We start from the raw sequence: 27,808 nt of genomic DNA, 5'->3' as shown, positions 1-27,808 counted from the left end.
GCGAACGTCCAAAGGTGGCGTAAGAAATGTGAGACCGGTATTGAGTCGGCATCATTTTGAACTGATCCGAGGTCATTTGATTCTCTAATTCCAAGCTCAATTATTATCGATAACCGTTATCGTAATATTTATCAGAAATTTTTTGTGATAACTTTAGAGTATAATTTATAAGTATATGAAGTTAAGGAAACTACATATGCTTGCAGTTTTCACGTTGTAATTTGCACATGAGCCAGGTATTCTTTGGTTATTTTATATTTCTACCAACTTTAGCCTAATTGTGATTCAATTTTATTCAGATACAGTAGTTTTTTATTTGTTGTTTTTACCGTATATTGCAATAAAAATATACGATCGTTTAAGTTTTGTTTTAATTGATGGATGCAGCGCGTTTAGAATGTACATCCAAGATGTGTTGATAACCTACTGAACCTAAATAATTGAAATCTAACATTTATTATTTTATTGATTAAAAAGTTAGTCAAAGTTGTGATCAATAAAGTGTTTAAATTAATTTAAAATTGCTAAATCCAGTTTTCACATTCCAGTTTGAAATTGTGTATATATATATATAAATTATATCACTGTCATTCTATTTCTAGATTTAGAAGATGTTTTCAAATATGAAGATAGATAAAAGATTGCTGCCTATTAAAGGACATTACTTTCTATTTAATGCTGGTATGTATGTTTTATTTGTTATTAATTACTGTTACATACAACCTTCAACTCTGTGAACTTAGTTCCGATGAAGTTGTAAAAGCCGTCAGACTAACAGCTTTAACATTAACAGAGAATAAAAAAAGCCATTTTGTTCTTATGTCTTTGAAATTTTATCATTTTAGCAGACTAATTTATATGGTAATGATTTAGGTATATCTGAGAGTGATATATTCAAGTGGATTATGTTTTGTGATGCATTATCTTTATTACTCTTGGGAGAATATCCCGAAGCTGAGAAACAGTCTTCGCCTAGGCATCTAGGCGGATAAACAACATCTCTTTAGCCAAGGCTATAGTACAGAGGTAGGTTTAAGGATGTTCACCATCCATGAGATTTATGTCATGGTTATTCATTGAAAAACTGACATATTTGGGTTGTATAACAGTAGCTATTATATGGTTGTAGGAATATCATGACACATGAACTTGTGCATGTATTTCATGAAAAAGATTCAAGATTTAATCGCAAGATTTCTCAATGAGGTGCTATTGGCAATGTTTGTACAAATAGTGTTGTACCATCTGAAGATTGCAATATGGAGTAGATATGAGGAAGTGGTTGCATAAACCATAATTCCTTCCATGAAAAGTAGGTGTCGCAACAGCCAGAGCAGAGTGTTAATAGCCGGCAGCTTATGGCAGGCATTGCCTGTTGCTTGTCGGCATTCCACAATGCTCACTGTGTTGACTCTTAGTACTCTTCGATACTAGAGATCTGGCCTTATTGATCATGCCCGTGCTTTTCCGGGCCAATTAATCTGCTTGTTGCTTCTGGAGTCGTCATTTATCTACTGTTTACTTGTCTATATAAAGACACTAAATATATATTTTTTGTTCCAGGCACTGCACCTTTGGTTCCATATCTGTCAACATATGCACGTCAATTGGGATTCTCGTCAGCAACTGTTGGTCTTATATATACAGTGTTACCAATATTCGGTTTAATTGCGAAGCCTCTATTTGGAGTGATAGCGGATAAGTAAGTAAATCATTTGTTTAAATATCTATACGATCAATTCTTTGTTCTTATTTCATATTTATGAAATGGTAATTATGAATTTAATTTGTAAATAAGGCTTTGGTTTATCTTATCTTTCATCACTTGGTAATTAATGCATTAAGGACCAGATGTTTTGATACAAACATGTACGTTCTAAAATCATCATAACTTTGTTATTTATGAAGCGATTTTTGCGATTTTTAAAATTGTACAGAAATATGTATAGGTATTATTAAAAAAGAATGATTTTTTCAAAATAATTATAATAATATTGAATGGCCAAAGTGCAATGCAACATATGGAATTCTCTCCGAGACTAAGCTGTATTTATCTTGCGTTTGTATGCCTCTTAAGCGAGCAATCGTAAGACCTTGTTTGATTCTTGGAAGACAAAGGATTTAATCAAGTTCAATATATGGGCTGTTGATGCTAATATTTAAATATACAAAGTAGGTTACAATTAACACAGCGGAGGATTAATGATTGCATGAATAGTTGAGGTTGGTGAGGTTTGAGGGAAGCAGCCCTAGTGGAATTCTTCACTTGAATTAAATAAGTAGTCTCTATGGATGATCTTAATTGAAAAATGCCAGTGTTTTTACCATGCCATATATTAAAAGAAATGTTATTTATGTTTTATTAAAAAATACTCTGCTTTGCGAATGTTTAAGAATATACTTACATATATACTACCTAGTGCCGCGATTTCGTCCGTGTGAATTTTAACAATTTAGATTAGATTAGATATCTGCCAGTATAAGTCCCTTCAAAATCGGTCTAGCCATTTCAGAGATTATCCGGATGAAACAGACAGACCGACTGGATTAAATTAAAAAAAGTAATTTTGGTATATGTATGTAGTCAAAAGCGGTGACTTTAATTTTAAAATTACGAATAGATATTCTATTTATCTTGTGAATAGATATGTAGAAAGCTTATATTGTAGCAATATTCGAAATTTAAACAACTTAAACATATGTGAATGTCAAAATCAATTTATCCAGCGATGAAATTTTTACATATGAAATGATGATGATAGTTTTTTTATTATATTTATGTATAGTTGTGCTTAAATTAATAATGTATCTTATTGATGCGTTCGATTTGTGAACATAGCGTGTTTTATAATGAATTCTTGGAACGCGACTTTTATGTTTTTATTTCTTCATTCCTGACTTATAAAAATAATACGTCTCAAATGTTTTTAGTATACTTTTTTACATGCAAAGCGAATTCCATGGCTTGTCGGGTTTATCATTTTATGCGAATGTTTTAAACAAAAAGTGTGTGTCGTGTCCGTTGAACTGTCGGAATTAGGTGTAAAAAGAGTTTGTGCTCGATTGAACATGGCTTGGCAATTGACTGCGTAATAACACAGCCATACTTTATGACTAATAATTTATTGCGTCCTTACATGAAAATGTTTGGATTGTGTAAAGTGTAATGTAGCATCCCATATATCAACGTCATATTGAATTCAGCTGAATAGACGGTTATGGGTTATAATCTGTATATCTTAATAATATTTTAAATAAAGAACTACGTAATATTTACTAGACCATTGATTATCTGTTTCAATAAAAAGTTTTTATTTTTTATTTTTATACTGTATATGGCGATTGCGATATAAGTTAGCATGATGTTTTTATGTAGTATCGTATTTATAAATATGATTTATAGCAGGGGTGGCCAAGCTCCATGATAGTTTGAGCCGTTGTTCGAAATTTGAAATTTTTCGCATCGCAATTTTTTTTACAAATTTTTATTTATTGAAATTATATAACATAAGTACAAAACACACCAATACCTCGCTTTGCGTCGTTTCGTTTTGCGTTTTATTCGAAGTTGCGTCTCTGCTTAATCAGTACTAATTTTCAATGTGCGTCGTTAGGTTTTCGAGGTCACATTGTATTGGGTTCGAGTCTTTAATTTTTTTTTTTGGCAACACTTGTTTCTAATTGCGCTATGCCATCAGAACTCGGGGATTCCCTTTCTAACTAAAAATCAACGCAATTTGAAAACAGTTTTATTTTCACTTTGTTTTGCTAATTTTAAGAGTTCAGTTTTAATTGAGTAGTGTGTTGTGCTTTTTTAAAAAGAGAATAATAAATTTATATCATTTTTACGTGTTGTTTCTGTTTACTTAAAAAGTAAATATTATTCCAGTTTATTTATTGGCAAAGTTATATAACTTTTGTTTTTTAAAAAATAGTGTTTTCGTGACCCTGGAACCTATCTTCGATCTTTACATTGTTTGCTATAGAAAATCTTAATTCACTTTGCGGCGTTTTAATTTGCGTCGTATTTTTTTGGAACGTAACCACGACGCAGTGAGGTATTGGTGTATGTGTATTGAAGTTAGTTATATGCACACGTATATGACAGCACTTCTGATAGTACTTAAGATGCCGGTTAGTTAATTATGATCGGTGTTTGGATTTCGCTAATTTTATGGTGGAATAATAATAATAATTATTATTCAGACCTGTAATTTGTTCGATTTCCCAAAAGCTTACATAGGTTATATAAATTTAAATATTGAAATAATTCGATAGAAATAGGCCAATAATAATCCTTCAGGGCCCACAGCTTGATCACCCCTGTATTATAGTATATATGTATGTATGTCTGTATATATGTATGTTTTGTCGTTAACTACCTGTTATTTATACTTCTATTGTTACCATACTATGGTCGTCTGTAAGAAATTGCCTCGTGTGATAATTGTAATTTTTCTTTACTATTATACAACTATGTATAATTCCTAGCGTATACAATAAAGAGAAAAAAAAACTTAAATAAACTTTATGCACTAAGCTATGTTATATTTATTACTATGAATGTATTATCAGTTTAATTTTACTTTTAGCAATCCCCGGTGATATAGTTAAAGTCGCAATTAGTCGCTAGATGCGGGCAACGTAAGATCGGTGATCGTAGCGATCTTCGGAAAAAGCTTATGCTTTGCAATGGTCATCTATCAGGTGATGATATGATGATAAACAAAATTATCACTTTACTAAATCAAGATCACCGTCGTTAAACAAGTTATGGATAGTGTTATGCTCGGGATAAAATCAGAAATGACATGATTCGTATATGAACAAAAGTAACGGTTTTAATCCAGCTGATTGGCAATTTTAAGTGGCAGTTAGTAGCCGATATATCGCACTACACGTGTCCGCTAGAGCCTTAATGAGGTGACTATTAGAAGGAACCTTATGTCCAGCCGTGAACCTCCTGCAGCCTAAATGATAAATAATGATTAATACATGTACTCAAAATAAATATTACATCAAATATTAACCGATCGTGATGAAAACAAATAATTTTTTAAAAAATATTTTCTGACGTTGATTTATGGAACTATCAGCTTAAAAATATTAAGGGGAAAGTAATGTCGCTTTCTTAAGTAAAATTCACACGACTACATTTTAGCAAATATTTATTTCTGATCAACAATATATTCACCTTCGTTATCAACAATCTTTTGTCTTTTAGTATTAAAATTTTCAATGCCGGACGTAATGTTTTAGTTTCAGGGTGTTCCTTTTTGTTATATATTCGTTGTGATTATAAGATCCAATTTGAAACCAAAATATAGAAAATAACACAGTAATACTAGGATAAATCATCAATAAAAATAATAAAACTGTAATATTTTGAGGATGGAGTAGCGGGGTGAATGACTATGGGTGGAAGGACATGAATTACAAGAGAAAAACTGTAAATAAAAGAAAAAAATAATCCATAATACATTCAACTTTTAAAAAAAATAATTTCTTGATGCTTTGAACAAAAAAGTTCTGTAATTTTAAAAATTTCTAAGACTTAAAAAGTATTTTTTGAGACCTCGCAAACCAAAAACTATGTTTCGCGATATTGTCATCAAAATGAATTAACTTCAACAGGCAGTCAACCGATATATGTTACTGATAAGGAGACGGTTCATTTTAACTCGATTGATAACGTCATCTTATCTATTCTATGTTGATGAAGATTTAGTATCAAGGGGCAAATGTAATTATCCCAGTTTTCCATTATGTTAACCATATATTACTTGTAATACTGTTATCAAAAACTAAGATGAATTTGTTTGTAAAATTAATTTACTTATTTATTCTTCCAAATCAATTTCGTATCCACCAAACAAATCCCCGTTCGATAAAACGCTTTTTCCAGACCTTGAAATAGTCGTAATAATCTTTTTCCTGCATAGCGTTCAAAACCTTCGATTCGGACTTTATATCAACAACAAACGTATTCATATATACCGCTATATATACCTTTCTCTGTCGCATACATATTTTGTCGCTCTCACACAAACGACGTCGATTGGTTGCAAAGTGTGAATTGTGATTGGTTGCTTGATAAAGTTAGATCTAGGATTGGATAACATAGCTTTAAAGTTTTGTATAAGTATAAAAAGAGGTGTTACGGTAAATAAAGTTCAGGCTGTTCTATGCATTGTAGTTTTACCTTTAATTCCAAAGAGAAGAGAGTCTATATCAGCGTTCCCGTATTGGCGTTTTGACTTCGTTGAACAGTTAAAAGTCGCACGGAGTCAATTCAGGCGTATACAGTGGTTGGATCTAGTTTTTTGTAAAAGCGTCGAAGAAGCAATGAAGTAAGACATCGATCAATTGACGCTTTTGATACACAAAACATCCTTCAAAATTGTTTGGGCGGGGTCAAAACGCAAATGTTAGTTAGTTCTACAAAGTTAGATAGTTCTACAAAACTAGTAAAAAAAAAATATACCTGCGTTCTTAATGCCCGGGAGTTTTAAATGATAATTTCAAACTGATTTTTTCATCAACTTGTATATTAAACTTGTCAGCATGACGGTTTTTGGGAAAGGCCTGTCTTGCAATGGGCGTCTATGGTTTGTTTTGACGATATGAACACTAGTCTAGTCTGAACCGGGTATAGTCCCTTGTTAAATATGTTCATTTGTACATATGCATACACGAACACTATTATTTTCGGGATTATTAAGAAATATAAATATATATATATATATATATATATATATATATATATATATATAATTCTGTAGCCGTTATTGTTTCATCCTACATACGCCCACTGCAAAACAGGCATCTAAAGATATCTATGGGGCTTATATCATAATTGCTACGCATAACAGTCGGGTTGGCCATAGCAGTATGTTATTATGGTATGTAGAGGGCGCTACTGCTCATACTATAAAAAATTGTTTGTAACACAAGAACTATGTAAGATTGTATTCCGGGATTTGAACTCGTGAACTGCGATCGCAAGTCACTATGTACCATAAGGTGTTGAGTAGAATTCGTAAAAATATAAAATCAGCTGACAGACGCTTACTGCAAGGCATAGGGCTCCCGCAAAGATTGCGCTGCTTGCAAGCGACTTCCATGCGACTTTATTTGAAATAAACTTCAAAATGAGCTTCAGTACAATAATTTTAATGGATACAGCTAGTTAAACCAACAGAGGTTCTGTATACTAGAGCTTCCAATAGAGCTTTTAGACCGGTTGGATGCGAGATGCATCCATCTTATTTCGATGTGCTTAGCAAATTTATCTATTTATCTTTTAAGTTTCTACTACAAAAACTTAAGGCTGTATGTATGTATCTTTTACTTTCGGTTAATTTTAATTATAACATCGATTGCTTAACTATTAACAACGATAAGGTATACACCAATACGTCACTTTGCGTCGTGGTTACGTTAAAAAAAACACGACGCAATATGAAACGCCGTAAAGTGAATTTAGATTTTCTACAGCAAACCATGTAAAGATCGAAGATAGGTTCCAGGGTCACGAAAACACTATTTTTTAAAAAACAAAAGTTATATATCTTTGCCAATAAATAAACTGGAATAATATTTACTTTTTAAGTAAACAGAAACAACACGTAAAAAATGATATAAATTTATTATTCTCTTTTTAAAAAAGCACAACACACTACTAAATTAAAACTGAACTCTTAAAATTAGCAAAGCAAAGTGAAAATAAAACTGTATTAAATTTGCGTTGATTTTTAGTTAGGGAATCGCCGAATTATGATGGCACGGCGCAATTAGAAACAAAAGTGTGGCCATATTTTAGAAAAAAAAAAAGAAAATTAAGACTCGAACCCAAAACAACGCAACCTCGAAAATCTAACGACGCATAATGAAAATTAGTACTAATTAAGCAACTTCAAAAAAAAAAACACAAAACGAAACATCGCAAAGCGTGATATTGGTGTAGATTACACTTATATAACATATAACATAAGTAATTTTGTTTCAGGTTTAAAATTCAGAAATCAATTTTCATATTATTCCAAGTGGTAACGATACTCAGTTTCTCGGCGATTTATTTTGTTCCCGGCGATTCGAATCCACTTGCCACAGTGCAACTCGAGTGCGGCGACGGTGTGTCGTTTTTGCGAAGCTGCTATCGGGACTCGAACTCAATCGACCAGTGCAGTAAAAATGCGTTTGAGACTCTAACTGGAACATCTCGTTGTAACGTAAGTAAATTTTTAATGTGTTTTAATTTTATTATAAGGGAATTCCCCTAGACACACGCGTGATCACGTAGGCATTATTTATTGAAATTTATTATAGTTGTAAAACATTCAAAGTTGGTCAGCGAAATGCACATATCATTCAGCTGTTTGTAGTTGTTTAAAGTGATCAATTTTAAATATGTGACAATAATTTATTTTCTCTATTAAAAAGAATAAAGTTCTAACAGTAAAAAGTTTGCAGCGACGAAGCTCTTTATTCGCGGTATATGTTTCATAAATATATGAGATTATATGGGATACGTTCCTAGGTGACAAAATAAAAATCAAAACAAATATAAAAAAATCAATGTAATTACAGTGTGATTGTTTGCATTAATTATCTTAAGGCCTAAACAAAGGTTTGAAGAATTTTGTAATTTTCACTTGCTTGGCAGTTTTTGAAAGCTTCAATTCAGACTGATACGCTGTATTCGCATTAGCAATTTCCTTCTTAAAAATAAGGCTTCGTTCCACAGACGGATCGACGTTCCATTCCATTTGCCATTATTAAACCTTCACTAAGATTTTTCAAATTAAATGTCACGTTTCTATCATAGAAAGAAACACCATTGAAAAATATACTTTATGCCTTGACTAATAAGGTTGCTCTCATTCTGTTTGTTTACATTCTCAAAAACACCGACCGCGTCGACGGTGGCTCACGTCAAAGCCTTCGGCGACGCCATGTAACAACATGCTTTAGGCGAGTTGCCATAAGATCTATTTTACTTTTTTATTAGTCTATTTGAAGGCTTTACCAAAGGATATTGGGTTGGATACCTATTGGAATCATTTTACTATTATGTGTGTACTACAATGGAATAGGTTGTTTTTTAATCCGCAAATAGTGAATAGGCGAATGAAGGAAGTGCGAATAAAGAGCCTTTACTATAATGAATAATTATTCACCATCAGTTCGCCGAAGACGTCATAGCCGTCGCGAAGTAAGTCAAACTTAGAGAGAGAGGTTAATAGACAGATCCATATCTGCTAAATAACAAAATATCATCTCATCCAAAATGACTCATTGACTTAAAACTATTTTTTAAAATTCGAACAACCCACCGGCGTCATTGTGTCCAGCCAACTATGACCCAGGAGTTTTTAAGACAAGAGCAAAAAGGTTTCTTTAGGCAAGCATGTAGCATCGTAGACCTCGATATCGCTTAACATCAGGCGAGACAGGGGTCAAATACTTCGCCTAAAGGATTTACGACGTCAGAATTCAGGACACGAATACATGGTGTTATCCTGAGTCTAATTAGTAAATTCATTGTCGCTAAGCTGGCTACAGAAAGGTCTATATTTCTTAAACTATTTCTTTTCGAGTTTGAATTAAGAAATTCCGCAGACGAAAGTAAACGACCAACTACATCGGATTTTTCAACTTAAACTATAGTAGGCTGTTTTGATATCGAGCAAAACAGATGGCAACTGGTGCCTTAAAGCGTGGAGATTCCGGTCCAGGAAGAGAAACGTTGGAAGTTCCCCCTGACCTTATTCAGGTAGTTGGTAGTACCAATATAATGATGATATATGAGTATCACGTCACAAGAACTCGTGCGTGTAATATACGGACGAGACTGAAGATGCGATCGCAAGATTCATCGATACTGATATACAACCTGAGGATGCTAATATGGAGTAGAGATGAGAAAGTGCTCGCTTGAAACGTAAATTTAAAAACTGGACATTGTTAGGGTATCTTTAAAATTGATTAAGAGACTAAGTAAATACACCTATCTCCCGATTTACACGGTAGATACGTTCCTGAGAATAACGTGTAAATCGAAAATCAAAATTTTTGCTATTTAACAGTTGTGATTTTTTTTCAATAATTTTAGGTGTACACATAAATAAAAATAGAATGCATTGACAAGTTAAAATATTTAATTTATTACGGAAAAACTGTTACAAAAAGTAAATTAGTCTCATTCTTTTTTTCGGAATCAAAGGTTCGAATTCACTTTCATCACTCGAAGTTATTTGTGCCGATTCGATGTTTGAAGCAGAAATATTTACATTATGGGAGATGGTAATAAAATCGGTTATTAAAACAAAAAAATAACTTTTTTGGAAAACCGTGTAAAAGCGAAAACGTGTAAAACGAGTACCGTGTAAATAAGGCACGGTCTCTGTTTGTGGAATGTGGATTCTGATGATAATAAAAAACTCCTGATATTAGATATCTATGGAGGAGGCTTTTGTTCTAGTAGTTAATATCCTAAAATAGTGGGGATAATGATGATGGTTCAAGAAACAAGGTTACCTATTTTGTGCACTGCTGGTTTATTAATAATGATTGACCATAAAATAATTTCGATAAGCTTTTTTTGACAGTTAAGGTCTTGTATTATGATTAACTCTGGGGTTATCATTTAAAGGTGTTTTTTTTTGGGCAAATTTTATTTTCTATTTTTATCTCCACATGAACCTTCGTTGGAAGGTATGAAAAATAAAATAAAACGCATACTTGTTCATCGAATTTAGCAACACGTTTGTCTGTTCATTTTTTATTTATAAATATTTATTGACTTTGATTTAAGGTTTATTATTAATTGTACAAGCAGTGGAGTTCATGTTTACATGACATGTAGTTGTGGAGTTTCTTCATGCTTCTTCATCAGAGTCAAAAATAAAGTTAGATTATAAAATAAGTATAAATGAAATATATTTATCTTCAATTATTACAGATGAGCTGCGAAATGGACTCGCCTAAAATGTGGCAAACAGTATGCGAACACTGGCACATACCGCAGTATTGTTACAGCCAGACAGATCTCATAAGTTACACCTCACACATCAGCGACGTCTCGTTACAAAGTGACAACTGTATATATTTACATTCGAGCAAAGTCAATTTGGACGGTAAGAATTACATTTAGATTTTACTTTTTTTGTGACTTGATTTTTCGGACAATCTTCACCGCACGCATATCATTGCTATATATCATATCAGTAATTTTAATCGCGAGAAAATCTAAGTCTTAATGGCGGCGTCGTCGTGAGAGAGCAACAACTATACTTCCTCATTCATCCTTCTCTTTCATACAGGCGTCTGTAGAAATTATCTTACACTCCGTCTACAATTTATAGCATTACTACAATTAGTACATATATTTATGTATGTAATTAATATTCATGCTCCATATTGCTAGCCACTACGGCCACAATACTTTCATGTAAATTCAGTTATGAGAAGATCACGTGCACACCTGGAGATACTAAGGGGGGGTTTTAGTGGGTAGGAATCCATAACTCTATCCTTTCCCCATAGGACAGGGTACCATGATTCCATCCTGTAGATCTTCTTCTGCCATACAAAAAAGGAGTTTATGCTGTAAATACTAAGTATGTTTTCAGAGCTACGGCGTATTTCGTAATTACGGAATTGTAAGTTAATAGTCGGTATATGGCCGTGTTTCTCCTTGGTGTGTGTGTGTGTGTGCGTGCGCGTGTGCGCGTGCGTGCGTGTGCGTGCGTGTGTGTGTGTGTGACATGTAACGATAAATAACTCTTATTCACTTTATTATTTGGTATTTTTTAGGGTATCCCTACACGCCGCACTGCCACATTGGCGATGATTACCTCGACCTGGACCAACCCTGTTCGTTGAACTGTACAAACAAGAGGCTTTCGGCGGCTATAGGCGAACTCGAACCGGTCATGACTTGTTCCGACAAGATGCTCACACATCGCCTCTGCTCGAACGACACCAAGTTGTTCCAGGATGTTACAAATCAATCACAGTATGACATATGCCAGGTATGTTTCAGTGAATACACATATAGTACTAGCTGATCCCGCAAACGTTGTTTTGCAAAAAAAATATTTTTAATTTTCAATTTAAAAATAAGGGTTGATCGTAGAGGGGTGAAAATTTAGGGTTGTATGTATTTTTGTATGTTGCATCATAAACAAATAAAAACAAAAAATTTTGTCAAAAAAAAAATTAAGGGTGAACAACCCTTATCATTTAGGGGTATAAAAAATAGATAGTAGCCGATTCTCAGACCTACTAAATACGCATATAAAATTTTTAAAATCGATCAAGCCGTTTCAGAGGAGTTCAAGTTCGAACACCGTGACACGAGAATTTTATATATTAGATATAAGAAACAAGTAAAAGTCTTTGGGTAATGTGTGTTGCCGGTGTTGATATAAGAAGGCTCAAGGTAACCCAGAGAGTACTGGAGAGGGCTATGCTTGAAATTTCTCTGTGAGATCGAATCAGAAATGAGATCCAAGATCACTGACGTAGCTCAAAGTATTGCTTGTGATGAAAATGATGAAGTGACAATGGGCGGACCACGTGCCGGTAGACAAGGCATGTGAGCCTTCCGCTAGGTGATACAATATAGTTATGATCACGAGAAGTTGCGGGCAGCGCAGAACCGGTCATCATGGGAATTTTGGGGGAGGCCTGTCTTACAATGGGCGTCCATCAGCTGAAAAGAAGAAGAAAGGTTCCAGTGACTATTGATCTAGCTTTTTTATCAGGATCTATATTTCACAGACATTAGCGTCTGTTAGTAAATAGTTTAGGAGACTTAAACAACGTAACATGCAAAAACGTGAGCAAAAAAAAATCGGAAATAGATAATATGTAAAGCAAAGGTTCTTACTATCTAGTATAGCCATATATTGTTACTGGCTGTTTACATACATAAAAAAACATTAATTTAAATTTCGAACATTAGCTTTTACATTAAAAAATAGACTTCTTTCCTGCCATTATTACATGTTATTTGTATAGAATTTATTTGTTTTGAAAATGGATTCGCGCACTACCCAAATTTGGCTTAAGCAAAAAGTTCCAGACTTCATAAAGGCTGATGATTTTCTTTTGGACTATAAATTGTAGTCTGTGCTAGAGAACATGGCCTGCTATAAGCGTCACCCAAATACTGAGTCGCTTAAGTAATCTTTGGAGACAGAAGTGACTAAGTTTCCAATGAAAACATTCGTAAATCAATCGAAGAATGGCCTGACCGTTCAAAGCGTGCTTTAAAGCTAAGGGCCAACAATTTAAATAACTAGTTTAGTACTTGAACATATCTTTTTCACTCTACATAATCACATATAAAACTTTAAAATATTTTTTTTTTTAGAAATTATCGGATATTTTCTTTGTAACTTATGGCTAGATTAGGTACTTCTTGTAAGCTTGTGGATATGCTACAGTTAAATCTAACAGATAGGTTTCCAATTGAACATTAAGAAAGGCAACCCCATACCTGACTGCACTGTAATTCCAGTCCAACTCTCAGATTACTGCTAAAATTACTATAAAATTTATTTCAACTGCTACCACAACCGCTGGTATCACTATGGAATTTAACTAGTTAAAAATACGTCAAGCTAGGTGTAGTACTATGTATGACTGAATTTTTCCAGGCGTCTTGTGTTCTGGATAAATCGGCTCCATGGCGTCTGATGGAGATCTGCGAGGCGTGGGAAGCGGACGCAGCCAGCTCCTGTCGCCCGAAGACCAAGGAAGGGACTGACTTCCCCAAAAACCTTTCGTTCGTCGGTACCATCCTGCTTTCGACCGTGATAACGGAGAACGAGTGTGCTTATGTCCAACTGAACCATATTAAATTGCCAGACGGTAAGAATGCTCATCTTCTATTTATTGTTCCTCATACCTGCTCCGGGTCTTAGAGTTATGAAGTTATGACAATTTACTATAGTCGAATGTTTTATTTTTACACGATTTTCTAAAGAACGTATCTACCTTGTAAAAAAGAGTTACATGAGATAGCATAGTCATTAGGCGGTTTATTATAAAAGCCCATCCAGACTACTTAAAATCATTTACAATGGCCACTTGTGGACATCATATGGTCATGGTCAGTTCATCTGCAGAATGGATGCCTCTAAAAAATCATTACATAGAATGCCGTTTCAATTTTGATTCTTATTTGCTCCGCTAGATGGCGCTTAATTAAAAAGGACAAGTTTCGATTTCTTCTACCTGCTAGGAGTAACATTTATTTATTTCGTACAAGGGGGCTTACCAGATTCTTATGGCAGAAAGAAGGAGTCTAGGTAGCAGTAGGGCAGAGTTCAGAGATACATTGTTCAAGATATTCTGATCTACGATATCTTTTGGAATCACTTGAGAGTTGCTCGTAAAGCGCTTGTGTTTTTCTGAAAGCTTTTAATAATATGATTATTAAAAACAAACCTATTTTATGTAATATTGCTGTATATTTCTATTTATTTTATATAATTAAAAGAAAACACAATTGTTACAGGATCCATCCATTATCCGAACTGTTTGAAAAAGGCTGCGTTTGACACCGACAAAGAGCTGTTCTATCCGTCTTGTAATATTGAATGCGATAATTCAACTGTAAGTTGAACATAGTTTTAGCACTACTCATACATTTTCTTTCTTTAAACTCTCATATTCAAGAGAATATAATTTTAGCTCCTTCTTTATGCGTTTGTTTATTAGGCTGCTAACTAAAATAGAAGTAATTGCGACGCCCAATTTCTATAAACACACTGTTGTCTACATGAAAAGTTCCAAAGACAACTAGAGGGCCCTACTGTCGCTTATATATTCTAAACAAAAACAAGTTGAGAAATAGATTGATTATAATTTAAAATATTTGTTTATAAAAGCTAAGCTAACAGATAAATCGTCTTAATGTAAATAAACCTTCATGTTAAAAAATTTTTGTTCGTTTTCTTAGTTTTAGATCCATACTCATTTACATGGTTGGTATTGTAATTTTGTTGACTTCGTCGTTTCAATCCATAGATATCAACTGCAAGGCATTGGATTGCCCAAAGATATTTATGGGGATGTACCATGATCGCCACGTTTGGCAAGTGGTTTAGTGGTCGCAGCGTGGTATTATAGTACAGTCTATCCAATAACCAATGGCTTCAGAAATATAAATAGTGTAATCATAATATAGTAAAAAAAATCTTTTTAACGACATATTAAAATGAATTATTTTTTACTTGGATTATGTGAATCCGTCTCCAAGGCCACAGGCGTCAGTTTTCCAAAGATCCAGAATACTAAGCGTCCAGTTCTCAGTTGATTGATTGGAAATACCAGGCGTCTCTTCTGCAAACATACACATATCTATATCCTATTAAGTCCACTTGGTAGATAAAGTCCAATCGGCTTCCACGAGTGATCGCTTTTGAACGACAATAGTGAGATTTTTTCTGGAATATGTTATTTAATATTTCAGAAACCGTTGATTTTTTGTATGAAGTATACCATATGTTGACATAAAAAGAGATATACATTCACCCATATAAAGCACCTGTAACCTGTTACTTTGTGTAATTTGTAATTTTTTTTTTAAATTCCACAGATAAACGAATGGTTCCAATCGGCGTCGGACAGCCATAATAATACAAAACAATACACCAGACAGTTCTGGTTGTTCTTCCTGCTGATGATAATTAGTTGGATCGGTCAGGCTGTGGTCGTGACCTTCGCCGATGCTATATGCTTCAATCTTCTCGGTACGTTCTATTCATCTTCACTTTTACAGCTGTAGAACGCCCACTGCTGGGCATTGGGCTCCATATTATACTTCCAGTAACACCGGTTGTTAATATCCTGCATATAATGTTTTAAAATTCTGCAAATAGCACAAATACTTCCATAGTCATGTAAAAATCAGTTCAATTAATTAAGAATTAGTCAAACTTAATACAATTAAATGTTAAAAACATTTTATTTTGAGCAGCGGTAGTCCAGTGGTATAGGACTGAGACATGTGATCGTAGATTGCGGATTTGAATTCCGATACAAAATCAAATGACACATACTGCTTATAAACAAGTTTTCAGACGTTGAGTAGCAGCGACCTCTGCATTCCATAACACCACACTGTAATCGCCAACCCGCCTGCCAAACGTTGTGATTATGGTATATCTTACTATAGATATATTTAGCGGAGGCCTATGGTTTGCAGGGGTTGCTAGACAACCAAGGGGTTGAAATGATGTAAAATTTCAATGGAAAAATTAAGTGGCAGTAGGCAAGCCATTTGAGCCTTAAGTTTCCATAGCGGAGACCACTGTACGGCAAGTGCAGTGAAAAACGTCCACTGACAACACCCGAACTTCTAGTTGTCGAATGATTGTTTCTATACACACACACATATATATATACGAGTATATATACACACATTAATTACAGTACCACTTATTATAACACAATCACAAATAAAATTCTTAATTATTCTTAATGGAATGGAATCCGTGTATTTTTTATATTTTTTTAATCACATATGGCGCCACGTTTCGGGAGCCTCACATGCACTTCTATTAATTTACAATTTCTGTATTTGTTTTGGTTTTATGTGAGAATATTTGTGTTTTTATCTGTGTTAGGTTGCTTTATCTGTTTGCAAACAGAGATCGGAGATCAATCTCTTGTCACCAAAATGCTTTAAAGTTTGTACACCTATACCAATCATTCGGTATCTATTGATCATAATGAAATATGTTATAATAGTTATTATTTATTATATTGATATTAAACAAATAATAATTTTAATATTTAGTTATTCCAATTTTTAACCATTTAACTGTTTACATCGAGTATACTCGTCTTCGCTGGAAAATTATTAAGTGGACAGAAAAGGTTTTTCGAAATAAAAGTAAAAAGAAGTGTTAATAATTTTTTATATAATTTATTACTATTACATTATTTTTCCTATATACCACTGATTTTTGAATATGTTGTGCAATACATTAATTTAGAACAAATGTATATTAATATATTTTAATACATTCATCACTTTAAAACTCTTACATTTATAATTAATCATCCTGTATGTCAAAGTAGACCTAATCGTGAAGTATAGTTATTATTTACTTTGTACGTTCCAGGCACTCAGGTATCTTTGTACGGGAAACAGAGGTTGTGGGGCTCCGTCGGATGGGGTATATTTTCTCTGCTTACCGGCACTTTGATCGATCGATTCAGCGAAGGCGCCTACAAGGATTACACCGTAGCCTTCGTACTTATGTTTGTCTTTATGTTTGGAGACGTAGTCGTCTCTTGCTTTATAAAGGTGAGCATGTTTTGGTAATTTCGTAGCATTTGATAGAAGATATGGGCAACCCCACAAATTTCATATAAATTTATGAGTAATAAAAATGACATAAGAACGTCAGTGCGACAATGACATAATAGACATCGGTCGAATTGCGTTCTGCGAATATTATTATTATTAATTGGAGAACTCTACAATCTCCACACAAAGCCTTCGAAACAGGAGTTTATATAAGGGAGACCGGAAAGTCATGTCATTTCTGTCGATATATTTACAGAAACAAATTGATTTTTACAACTCTGGCATTGAAAATTTGTATACTAGATTACATATAACAAAGGTTGTTGGTACATATTTATATATATGTATATATATATGTGTGTATATATGTATATTTACATATATATATGTATGTATATATATTAATAATTTTTTTCTTTATTTACAATTTTCCTTCTTCTTTCACAGTATCTTTCGTTCTTTTTTTATCATTCATCCATCATAAAATCTTCTCTCATAATCTTCCACCCCCTTGGAATTATTGTCATCCTTTCACCCCTCTACTCCATCCCCAGAATATTTGAATAGTAGAATAATATTAGAATATTAGAATATTGTTTTTATACCAGTATTACTATCACAGTCATTTTCAATATTTAGGTTTCAAATTAGAACTTATAATAATAAAAAGTAACATCCTGAAAATAAAAAATGACGTCGCACCCAATTATAAGTACGACCTTTTGAATTTATCCGATTGTCTCTTTCCAATTGCAATGTGCAATTTTTATCGCCGGGTCAGTGTAAATGATCCTATATATTCAATAAGCGAATATTCAAATGACAGAAATCCTAGGCAGTGATGTCTCATTATTTTGATTTCATTTAGGCTATATCTGATAAAGCATATATGTATTAATATGTGTTAAATTTATTAAAATTGTTGTTATTGTGGAGTTTCTTCCTGACTCTTCTCCACAACTATAACACTTTGCGAAGCAGAGTAGAATCAAAAATAAAATAGATTTTAAAAAACACTACTTCATTTTTGTCTAAAATAAAAATATTTTTTATTTTTCTAGACTGAATCCACAAGAATGTCTATGAATATTTTGATAGACGTCGGAACCTTACTGTCATCTCTGCCGACCTTCGTCTTCGTGTTGTGGACAATATCAGTCGGCCTCTGTACTGGACTCCTCTGGCAGTTCCTCTTCTGGCTTCTGGAGGACATTTATGGCTGCGACAACTCGGACTATATAAAAACACTGCAAGGACTCGTCAGCGCGATCCAGACCTTCTGCGGTGAAATACCATTCATGTTCGCATCAGGTAATGTCGAATTTCTTCAAATCATTGATAATAGCAGCAGCGTATTTGTGAATTAAAAAATTAAATTCTCGTCAAAGACACCGTAACGTTTGAAGACATAGGTCTTTGATCACAGTGGGCACGTTGGGCACAGAGTCTGTCTCTATGTTTGGCACTAATCGGTGTAACATAACTCCTGAAGATGCCCCATGGAAAGATGAAACACGTGTTGAGTGATTTGACGGTGGCAGTTGTATAATAATTCGCATTGTTTGCCGCATACGCATTTATCAGCGAGCTGGCGGGCGGTGCACTTTGTTGCACGATTACCACTGCATGTGCGGAAGTGGCTAAATATTAGTCCTTTTTTTACTTAGGATGGACTTCCGCAAGGTAACGCATGATACCATTAAATAGTTATGTATACAGTTTTGGTTGGGAGATCGAATCAGAAATGATATCCGCTGAAAAACCAAGGTCACCCTTGTCTGAAGTGGCTATTCGTAGGCCGCCCACTAGGTGGAACGACGACATAGTAAAGGTCGCGAGATGTCGCTTAATGTGGGCAGAACAAGACTTGCAGTGGTCGACCATCAGATGAAAAAAAAAATTCATGCTGCGGATATCGATTTAATTTTTTTACCACAAAAGAGAGCTATTCTTGAAAGCTATAATATGAGAAAGAGAGACTTTAAAAGAGACGTTATGTGAAAAAAAATTGACAGTATGTAGTAGGTGTGTGATAATCTGGTTTCTACGGTCACAAACATATCGATAGACATTAGAAAAAAGATGTATATAAAGCTAATATTAGAAATAAAAAGCATTAAATTTATTTAGTACCAAATACAGATTTTAACAAAGAGCGCTTGTAGGAATATTTATCACCGATTCTAATTACATTTATAATAATTGAATCTGTAAATTTGAAACAGTTGTGGGAGGTCTGTTTAAGGTATCGAACAGATTCTCGAACGGAGACAATGTGCCTGTAGATGCGGCGTGGGTAAGCGGCCCAATAGCTGGACAGACATAGTTTGGGTCGCTGCAAGTAGCTGGGTGCCGGCAGCAAGACTGGTCTCGTCGGTCTTTGTGGAAGACCTATGACTTGCAATGAGCATATATGAAAGAGAAGAACGATAATAATAAAAAATATGAATAAATTACTACAATTAAAAAGTCCCTATCCCACACGAGATAGGGGAACGAAAGGTCCCCAACAGCGGGGACCATTATTAAAAAAAAACTTGCAATGAGCCATAATAATACAGTAAATGGTCAGATGTTATTAGAATAAATATTATACACTGGTCAGTGTAACATCTCCTGAGGATGCCCGTGGAGGGGTGAAACACGTGTAGAGTAGATAACGGTGGTAGTTGTGTTTCGCATTTATCAGCGGGCTGGCGGGCGGTGCACTTCTTTGCACGACTACTGCTGCATAGCGGATGTAGCTATATATTAGTCGCTTTTTTAGTTAAACAATTATATTGTTATGTGTTATATGAAACTAATATTGGCCCATATAAAGAGATATATAATATAAAATAATTAAATATTAAAATAACTATATCTATAGGTTTTAAAAATTACAACTGTCGAGTAAAAAAGTTAATACAAGGCGGCATTATTTATCTCCCTCTATGGTATACTACTCTACTCTCTTCTCTGCAACTCCACTTCGAATGTAGACTTAGTTTTGACAATGAGATGAGCTTTGAAACTTTTTGCATTTATAACCAATCATCTTGTATATATGTTGTATGGATTATATGTTACAGGTTATATACTGAACAAACTGGGGCATGTGAACATGATGAGTCTGGTGCTGTTTGCCTTCGGCGTGAGATTCCTACTGTACTCTTTCCTCACGAACGCGTGGTGGGCACTGCCGATAGAGATGCTGCAGGGACTTACCTTCGGGATGTTCTACCCCACCATGGCATCGTACGCCAACGTTGTGTCACCCCCCGGAACTGAAACTACCGTCCAGGTATTATTATGTTTCAAATATAAATATAATTGTCGAATTTCAATTAAAACTTTACTCCTAGTTTTAATAGTCAAAATTTATTTAAATCATTTATGGCACAAAGTATACACATGTACAATAAAAATAGAGAAATTTAAAATTAATGTCATTGAAAAATGTATATCAATCCAAGAATACTATACTGATGTTGTTGCGTGGAATTAAGTGTTTATCTTCACTCAGGAAGTTAGTTATTGTCGTGGACCACTGTGTTTTTTGCCGGAACTACCTTTTGATTTGGTAGCATATAATAATGCCAACATTTTATATATTAGAAAATAGGTTTGCGTTTTGTGAGACAGAAATGAACATAAATTTGTTAATTATTTTCAGGGGCTAGTGGGAGCTGTGTTCGAAGGCGTGGGCACGTCGTTGGGCAGCTTCATCGGTGGGCGAATGTACGAGGCGTATGGAGGCGCGAACACTTTCCGCTGGTTCGGAGTGGGGGCGTTAGTGTGCTGCGCTTGTCACGCGCTCGTACAGCACCTTATAAAGGAAAAGGTCCGACAAGCCGAAACGTGCAAAGGTAATGACACAGACATGGCGGAATAAATAACTACCCTAATCAGTATCATACGTAATTCCGTAACAATGACATGAATTAAGATCAAATGTATTGATTTTTCTAAAATCAATTATATTTTAATGTAATTGACATAGGTATTTCTAATAGTAGGTCTTTAACTGTAGTTGTCCCATAAAACAACGTCAAATCGAAATGGTAAAACCTCAAAATCAAATCACTAATTCACGAAAGTTCTAGGTTCGTAATTATTTATATCTCCTCCTTCTCCCCTTGCGACTGTATTAAAAGGAAATGTCTAAATAAAATAATTTTTTTTTAGCCAATTTACAAAACAAAAAAATTTTATGTAACATTATTACAAAGGTGTTGCTAATGATTAAAAACATCATAGTCTGTCTTAGTAATTAACATAATTTAATTAAAAAATATTAATACAATAAATCTATAAAGTCTCAATACATTTTCATCAGCGACTATATAATAATAACAATGGAGTTCTTGCATATAGAAACTTGTTACCTTTCTCCGTCCACCGGCGTTAATTCACGCCGTGTATAAAAATGATTGCGGTCCGCGGACGTGAATTCACGCCCGTGTGACTCTTTTAATTATCTTATAAAGCTTGTTTCTTGCAGTAATACAATTGCCAATACTTATTCTTGTAATGAAGATCTTCTACAATCTTATATTCAACAGAACCTTATGCTTATTGCATAAGGTTCCAATCTCAAATACAGCGCGAGCGATGACGTATTGCCTGCGGGAATTATGCGATAGCTCTTTTTGTCTGGGGCCCGTTAATACTTTGAACATAAAAATCCTACCTTCCACGAACATTCCAGAAGCTATGACCTTGACTATGTAAATTAATTTAATATTTTAATATGATTTCGTTTTGACATTGATATATGGGACATCCTTTATATATACGTACGCCAAATTTTAGGTTAGAATTGACAAAGTTTGAAACTCTCGATTACACTGTACATTCCACGTATTGAAACGAAACGTTAACAGTTACTAAACACTGCCGTTTGACAAGGTTTTCTACAATCTATATATTTGTATAAATATATATATATATATATATAACCTTAAAATAACTACAAAGTTTTTTGTTAAATACGATATATTAAACGGAAGGTCTTTGATCAATATATTTCCGGTGATGACATACGGATCCAAGACGTGGTCAATTACAATGGACCATATAAGAAGACTCAAGGTCACCCAAGAATCTATATCACCGACGTAGCTATATGAAGATCCTGTGCATCCAGCGACTTCCGCGATCTTGACCATGTCGCCAGTCCACCTAGCATAGGGCCCACCTACGCCGCGTCTACCGGCTCCTGGTCGCCAATCAAAAACACTCCGCCCCAACGGCCATCGATTGCACGAGCTATAAGCTCCGCCCACTGCCACAGACGAGCAATTCTTCAAGCTATGTCGGTGACCTTCCCGTTTTTAATCAATGTAACATAATTAAGTATTGTGTAGGGTTAATATAACAGATATTGAACTTATGAATTGCTTATATTTAGAAATACTACTGTGATCAAAAAGTAAGTTGAAATTGTCATTTAAAACCTTCGAGCATTAGGCAGAAAGGTAGAATTTTTTTTACTAGGTTGGTTGGACTGTCTATAATATTTTCCAAGCGTTTGTCAAAATGTGTAATTTTAATTAATCTCAAGTTACGTATGTTTTTGTCAAATGCTTCATTTTTTTTAAAAGTCTCGATTGGTGCCAAAATGGCTCACTTTTTTGAAAAAAAAGCGCCAAAAACTCGCCTGATATCATTCCGCCAATACCGTATTCGTCTGAATTGACTCCGTGCGATTTCTGCCAACACAGCAAACTCAAAAAAACCCGCACCGTTTTGACACGATTGATGTGGTAAAAAGACTATTCAGAATGTTTCAAGGACTGGTAAAAAGCATTGGCAAAAGTGCCTGGTATCAGACGGGGATGAAATTGATTTAGAAGAATAAAAAAAGAATTTACTAATTTTAGAAACAATTTCAAATTACTTTTTGATCGCAGTATCTTATTTTTAAATACATTTTAATACAGTAAACCACTTAATCGATAATCCTCTAACAAATTTATGAAGATTTCATAAACGTACATGAAATTTAGACAGTCTTTTTTGATGTAAAAAACCAAAAAAAAACCGTTTAAAATATTTATAATTCAGAATTCATACAAAGTAATTACCCTAAGTTGTGACATGAATAAGAGAAAGTGGCGTATTCGCAAGAGTGAGACAGCACTGTTCATTCAGAGTGATTATTCTATAAAAAGAATATTTAAATCTGAACAAGATATAGTCAAAATGTTTTTTTTTTTGTTTTAATTGTCTTATCTATGCTTCATAGTAAAAAGAACAAAATGTTATACGTATTATAAGCATAATTGAATTTAGCATTTGATATCTATAGACAATGGAATTAAACATTTTTTTTTTCTTATAATGTTAAAGGTATTTTTGTGCCATAAGATGTAGTTATTTTTTAAAAATTCAAATTTAGAACGGTTTTCAATTTCGAACGAAGTGCCTAACAAGGTTTACTGCTAGTAGACCATTTCATAGACCCTAGCGGTCTCAATGAAGATGCTTTGATAGTATGCTTTCAAACAGTCTCTCCTTGGATATGATATGATATGTATACTTCTCTGATAAAAAATATCCGGAATAAACTATTAGTTATTTTTAAGTATTTTCAATCTAGTTTGGGATGTCAAAAAATGTTCGACCACGAAATAGTGAGCAGTTTTTCAATTCTTTTTATTTTATTATTTATATATAAATTAACCTTTGTCTGTATGTCCTTTATGGAACCGTAAACTATGTATTTGATCATATAATGATCTATAGCAAAGTTGTTGTGCGTGAGCCGCCTTGGTTTGACTAATTTTCGACAGATGGCGCTACTGTCATTCCAATCAGTTTCGTACATTCATACAACGAAAGCAGCGAATGAATGACGTTTCAAAATGTCGGTAATGTAAGAATTTATTTAAATTGTAAAATTTATATCATTTATTAAAACAACAAAATAACTAATTTTTTTGTTATATTACACGCGAGTGAAGTCGCATCGCACAGCTAGTATTTTGTAAAAACTGCTATGGCAAATGAGTACATAAATGTTTCACTTAAGTGAAGCTGACTCTGCAATTTAATTATCCCATATTCCAAAATCTTTATTAAGGAAATTAGAAATATAAAATTATTATATTGATTAAAATAGGATATGTAACGCTATTTTATTTTTTAGTAGATTAACTATAAAATTTTTTAAAAAAAGACTGGTTTCTTTAAAACTAACCACACGTGGGATGGAATTATTTGTGTAATGCAATTTTAATACAAATTTATACTTTTGTCAATTTATTACTAGTAACAAGGTACAATTACCTGTATTTTAAAGTTGATACTGATATAACAGTGATGAAAAGAAATATAATCGAATGTGACTAATTTAAAAATAAATCCATCACGTAAAATTGAGTGACCGGCGACAAATCGCTAGATCAATGCTCTAGATATGGCGTAACATATCCCGCTACAAACGTTCTTAAATGTGTCATATATCATCGATGCAATATATGTTTAAACATTTCACAAAACCAATTCAGATAAATCAGAATTTATCATTTTATTATTCCTAACATAGTGTTAAGTGATTGCTTCTTTGAACTTTTACACTGGCTTAGTTTTACATTAGTCCGTTTGGTTTATAGTGTTCTAATAAAAATTAATGTCGAATATTTTAGTGAAAATCGGATATTGGATGCATGAACAAATATGGAAGGGTTTGCTTAATATGGAGAGCACTTATAATAGTTCTCAGGTTGAATTTGAAAATTATTTAAGAGCCGTCTCCATAATTTCTTAGCTTAAACGTCATATGCATTCACTATCCGATTGGACACATAATGACATAAATTGTCAAATGTTCAATGCACAAATATCACTATAAATGTCTCGAATTTATTATGATGCCATACATATATATGTAGCGGAAACTTTTGTGTTGTTTGTGATAAAAAATTATTTAGTTTTATCATGGCTGTGTTATACACTATTTATATTTTGTTTTAAATATCTTATGTATTTATAAACCCGTACAATGTCCTACGTGACTAAAAAATTTGGAATATGTTTTACTTCTGTCTTTAAAATTTTTATTTATTTTTTGTCTGTATTTTATTTATAACATAGATTATCTGTACACTGGTTGAAATATATTTATGTAAATTTTTCATTCCGTTATTTATTCTAACAATTTTTTTTAAATCTGTTTGTTAATTGCGTATTTCGAATTAGGAATCAGTGATGGAATAATATGCTTTTTATATACACTTAAGTTCCTTTTAGCCAGTATTAAATTTATATAATTGTAGTTTTAATGATTAAATATATTGGGCATTTTAAATAACTGTGTTTGATTTATTGTTTCTATTTATACTGTCGGATTTAAATTGATTTTTATTTTGTTTAATCGTCTGGCTTATTAACAAGTTTGTTTATTGTTTGAGAGTTTTTTAACCCGTCTAATTCTAATTGTGGTACAGGTGTCAACAGAAGCAAGTATATTCCAAATTTTTTTTTAATTAATTTAATTTTAACGGAATATTTGACATTCCTTTATATTTAGATGTTGCTTATTATTCAATATGTATGTGAGTGTTTGTAATTTTAATTTCAGCATATTCCTCTGTAATGCGGTACGAAAACCTCTACGATCCGAATTATATATTGGAAGAAATGACAGATTTCAATATGGAAAACTGACAAAATGAATGTCATTTTCACTTTAGCAACACGCTATAATAAGTGAGTAAAATTAAAATATTATAAATTAATTGTATACCTTAATCAATAAAGATGGTGTAATTAGACGCGTATTAGGTTATAGTTTAACCCGCGTTCAAAGGAGGGCGGTCTAGAGAGGCCCGTGTCACTCCCGACCTCCGAGTAGTCCTCGCTTCGCACAACTTACACTACACTATACAACCTGAATGGACCCTCTACAGTACCCGGTGATATTGCACATCGACCTTTAGAAAGAGACAGTCGACTAATTTCAGTATCTTAGAGCGATATCTCTGTCGCACGACTGTCAAAACGTCACTTAGATAGTGTTCCAAAGGTCTATGTGCAATAATTATCGCCGGGTAATGTACGTGTGTGCATCTTCGTTGTAACTGGGGTATGATCACCTAGCGTGAATTTTTAGTCCGCGGGCGTCCTGTTTCGATGAAGCTGTACAAGCCTCGGCTATCAGCATAAATTCAAACACATCAAATTCAATGCAGGTTAAAGCAAGCTAAGAAGCTATAGAAGCGGCTTCATTTAGGAATAAATTAAGATTTTCCGCTACTATGTTATTACTTCTCGATGAGTTTGTTTGGCTAACCTTGAGGCAGTGCTTCTTGGTTACGGAAACCAGCTTGAAGAGACAAGTTGTTAATAAAGTAATTATCAGTATTCCGAGTTCATAAAAAAACCTCTTTGCCCTATTATTTTTGGATTAAAAAAATATTAGGGGGACCGGAAAGTAATGTCGCTTCAATTAGTAAGAACAGAGATAGAGATACACAACGTAAGATGTCAACCCACAAAATGGACGGACGACATTGTAGCCGGATTTCGATATATTGAAAGTCTATGCCCAACAATGGACGTGTGAAATGACCATGATGATATTTATAAAATAATTTTTTTTTCTAGATTTATTAATGAAGTCAATTGGATCGCGCCAGAAAAGGATCCTGTTTGAAATTATAGTACTTAAGAGTTATTGAAACGAAAAATATTTTTGTCTTAAATAGCTGCTATTATAGATCTTATTGCGTTGTGTCTATCTTTTAAGATAGATACTTAAAATCTTTTTTGTAATAAATTATTTATTGAAAAAAAAAACATTTGCGTATTTATTTTTCATTTCCTTTATATCTAATATATAAAATTCTCGTGTCACGGATGAACTCCTCCGAAACGCACGACCAATTTTCGTGAATCTCAACGCGCATGTCGGCCAGGGCGGAGAATCGGACATCTATTTTTCATCCCCCTAAATGTTAAGGGTGGTCCACCCCTAAATTTTTATTTTTAGACAAAATTTTTTAGATTTTATTTTTTATGATACAGCATACAAAAATACATTCAACCCTTAATTTTCACCCCTCTACGATCAACCCTTATTTTTTATTTGAAAACTTTATATTTTTTTGCAAAACTTTGCGGGGTCGGCTAGTTTGAATATATAATAATACTGTGACCAAGAGGTAAGTTGAATGTCTATAAAATGTAGATTATTTATTTATTGTTCCAAGACAATTTTATCTTCCTAAAGGTAATTCCCCTCCGAAAAAAAGCACATTTACCAACGATTTTTCCGTCCTGATCGTTCGAGACAGTCAAAGTAGTTTTACGAAATTTCAATGGTGAAGGCAGTTCATCAAGTTTATTTTCAAACTAAAGCTCTTTAAGGTATAAAACTTGACTAAAATTATCTAGAATCGATTTAATATTACACGCAAAAGAGTGCAGTCCACGTGAAGCTACGGGTAAAAGGTAAATATATATACCTTTCACCATAGGAATTTGATCCTT

General features: G+C 33.5%; 1 protein-coding gene across 1 annotated transcript; it reads left to right on the top strand.

The window, feature by feature from the left end:
- On the top strand, positions 1-27,040 carry Sugb (Sugar baby). Its single transcript, XM_068776978.1, has 15 exons — positions 1-236; positions 603-681; positions 1,564-1,702; positions 8,009-8,231; positions 10,964-11,138; positions 11,818-12,035; positions 13,668-13,881; positions 14,531-14,628; positions 15,614-15,767; positions 17,145-17,329; positions 18,394-18,643; positions 20,404-20,615; positions 20,988-21,180; positions 25,899-26,026; positions 26,924-27,040. Exons 2-14 carry the CDS (start codon positions 612-614, stop codon positions 25,982-25,984), a joined length of 2,217 nt encoding a protein of 738 aa, XP_068633079.1. The 5' UTR covers positions 1-236; positions 603-611; the 3' UTR covers positions 25,985-26,026; positions 26,924-27,040.
- Positions 27,041-27,808: the final 768 nt, after the last annotated feature.

Source organism: Battus philenor, unplaced genomic scaffold, assembly GCF_028537555.1.
Source record: "Battus philenor isolate CCGP_79_NKW_IND1 unplaced genomic scaffold, ilBatPhil1.0.hap1 SCAF_1, whole genome shotgun sequence".
In the NCBI taxonomy this organism is placed as follows: Eukaryota; Metazoa; Arthropoda; class Insecta; order Lepidoptera; family Papilionidae; genus Battus; species Battus philenor.
The sequence above is the reverse complement of the archived record's forward strand: the minus strand, read 5'-3'. Positions and strand labels throughout refer to the sequence as shown.

Coding starts and splice junctions, on each gene's coding strand:
- Sugb (XM_068776978.1), top strand. CDS start 612: ATGTTTTCAAATATGAAGATAGATAAAAGATTGCTGCCTATTAAAGGA. Junction 1,703..8,008: donor TTTGGAGTGATAGCGGATAA/GTAAGTAAATCA, acceptor ATTTTGTTTCAG/GTTTAAAATTCAGAAATCAA. Junction 11,139..11,817: donor GAGCAAAGTCAATTTGGACG/GTAAGAATTACA, acceptor GGTATTTTTTAG/GGTATCCCTACACGCCGCAC.